This window comes from Notolepis coatsorum (assembly GCF_963971535.1).
Source record: "Notolepis coatsorum genome assembly, chromosome: 8".
NCBI classification, from domain to species: Eukaryota; Metazoa; Chordata; class Actinopteri; order Aulopiformes; family Paralepididae; genus Notolepis; species Notolepis coatsorum.
Genome location: NC_140172.1, coordinates 122,084,841 through 122,087,340, shown reverse-complemented (window position 1 = coordinate 122,087,340; position 2,500 = coordinate 122,084,841). Strand labels below are relative to the sequence as shown.

Here is a 2,500-nt window from a genome sequence, read left to right as displayed (position 1 = left end):
TCCTGCTGCTACTTCAGCGGCAGTTCATAGTCCTTCCCAGGCAGTAAATCTGGGCATCACCGTACCAAACCAAACCAAAGGCCTGATCTCCGCTCCGCTTAGGCTGGATGAACATTATTAGATGTCTTAACCCAATTAAGTATCAAAACTGCCATTTCAGACAAAATTCCAAGCCTGGGGTTTCCCGCCAGAGCCACTAAGAGAAACGTTCCACCCTGATCTTCACAAACTGTGTGTGACAGCTTAATTGGAGCTAAATCTGGACAATATCTTCCAGGCTTTCGAGGCATATAAAAATCTTGAAAAGTTGACAGGCTTACTGGATTGTAAGGTTGGAGCTTAATTGGTCCAAGGGAATCTTATAGTATGAGTCCATATAAGACTGGGCTTGCTACTGTACCACTCAAGGAGTCATTTTAAGTTGGGATGAAAAATGCCTGCTACCCTGTGCCTAATACATGGAGAGCGGCGGATGTCTTTGACGTGAATGACTACCACGTGAGCAGGCACGTGCACACATAGAGCCCAAGGGGTGCTTGAGCACCTGCCTTTTTGAGCCTCATAAAAAAAGTGCCCTTTCTGAAAAGAAATTTTAAAAAATGTTTTCATCATGCATATAGACTGCCCTTCCAACTGATAAATGTCAGGATGGAATCAAAATATTAGGTAAAGAGTTTGCACGGCCTCCTCAGCGTGCCTCTCCGCGGACCTATATATTTTATGCATGGGTGGTGATGATGATGATGATGATGATGATGATAGAAACCGCTGTGGCGCATACAGTTGAATGCTGGTATTATACTCACTGAGGGACACAAAGAAGTCAAGTCCGATGGGATTTGGGAATCTCAAATACAAATCGGGATTGGAATGAAAAATGCAATTATATTAAATAATACAGAATATACAGCACTTCTTGGGGTCTGTAGGGTAAGCACTTATTTCCTCCCCCCTGAACATTTATGGAGATGTATGGGCCTTTTAAGTCAGTGATAAAAGTGTCTTTCAAGGATAAATGAGCCCCTGCACTGATTATTATAGTTCAATATTCAATATTTGATTACCAAAACCCCCCCCAAAAAGCATAAAAAGGCCCCTCCCCGCCCAAAAAGGGCCCCCAAAAATAGCTCAGGCCCAGTGCCCTTTTCAGCCTTTGAGCACCTGCCCCTCTAAAGTCCTGTGCACGTCCCTGCATGTGAGTACCACCACTTAACTTATTAAAGGTATACTCTGTAGTTCCATCAAACAGTGACCTCAATACAAAAGGTATAAACAGTCTGAAACGGGCGGGGGCATGCAGTGTTGGAGCCACTCCTGGTGTGACAAAGTGCCTTCAAGAAATTCATCTGGACAAACACATAAAGCTTCTTGATTGTCCCGGCATCGTCATGGCAACCTCAACAACCGACGCAGGAATGATCCTCCGCAACTGCGTGAAAATTGAACAGCTTGTAGATCCCGTTGCTCCTGTGGAAGCCATTCTACGACGTTGCAATAAAACACAAATCATGGAACACTATGGAGTGCCAGACTTCCACACAGCTCTGAAGTTCCTGGCGTTGCTTGCTCGGCGACAAGGAAAACTGTGGAAAGGACTACCTGATAGTGACAAAGCAGCAAAGAGTGTTCTAATGGACTGGACAGGGGGAAGGATCAGCTACTTTACACATCCCCCAGAGACGCACACGCTTCCCACTCATGTCAGTGCAGAGATTGTCACAGAGATGGGCAAAGCTTTTGACTGGGATGAACTGGAGAAAGGAAATCAGCAGGCACTTGCAGAGTCGTTTTGTCCTGACGTTGACATGGGATTCTGCATGGCGACCTCTGGGATGACTCAGGGTGGTCAAGGGGAACCGCCTTATGGACTGGAGGTGGCAGGAGGCTCCATAGAGGAGCTAGAGATTATGGATAATGACTCAGAATCTGTGGAGGATGACCAGGACCCAGAGTTTGGGCCGATGACGGTAGAGCTAAAAACCCAGAAGTCAAAGACAGGTGGTGCAGCAGCCGGTGCAGCACCCAAGCTTCCCAGCTTACAGGATGTTGTGAACGTAGACCCTCTTCACCAAGGCCAGGCTCTCCACGCTGCCGGCAAGAAGAGGAAGAAGCAGCAGAAGAGAACAGACAAACTTGCTACCAAACTCTCGGACACGCTGACATCCGCAATGAACTTCTCAGTAATTTAGCTGAACGCTTTTATTCAAAGCGACTTACTAGTTCTGTACAACAAGTCAGCTGAGTAACAATGTTCGTCAAACAGTGTTGAAACTTGGGTGCTACAGTCTTGCGTGCATAGTAGTAAAGACATAATAGCATAGTATGTAGTAATATAGCAAGGAAGATTAATTAGTAGCAAAGTGCATGATAGTAAAAGACAGTACAATGGTTTGTTTGTTTAGAAAGAAAATAATAATTAGACATTGAAGAAATGTGTTTTTAGTCGACGATGGAAAATTGGCCAGGTATTTGTTTTTCTATCGTAAGCCACGCTAATGAA

General features: G+C 45.1%; 1 protein-coding gene across 1 annotated transcript in view; it reads left to right on the top strand.

Moving 5' to 3' along the window:
* The window catches only part of LOC311233546 (guanine nucleotide-binding protein-like 3-like protein), a gene marked incomplete at both ends in the record, with an annotated part of 27,922 nt that extends 25,733 nt beyond the window's left edge, over nt 1-2,189 (top strand). The window contains one exon of the mRNA XM_084320512.1: nt 1,250-2,189. Within this exon, the coding sequence (XP_084176638.1) occupies nt 1,250-2,189 (940 nt within the window). The remainder of the gene's footprint in view (nt 1-1,249) is intronic.
* Between the last annotated feature and the right edge of the window lie 311 nt (nt 2,190-2,500).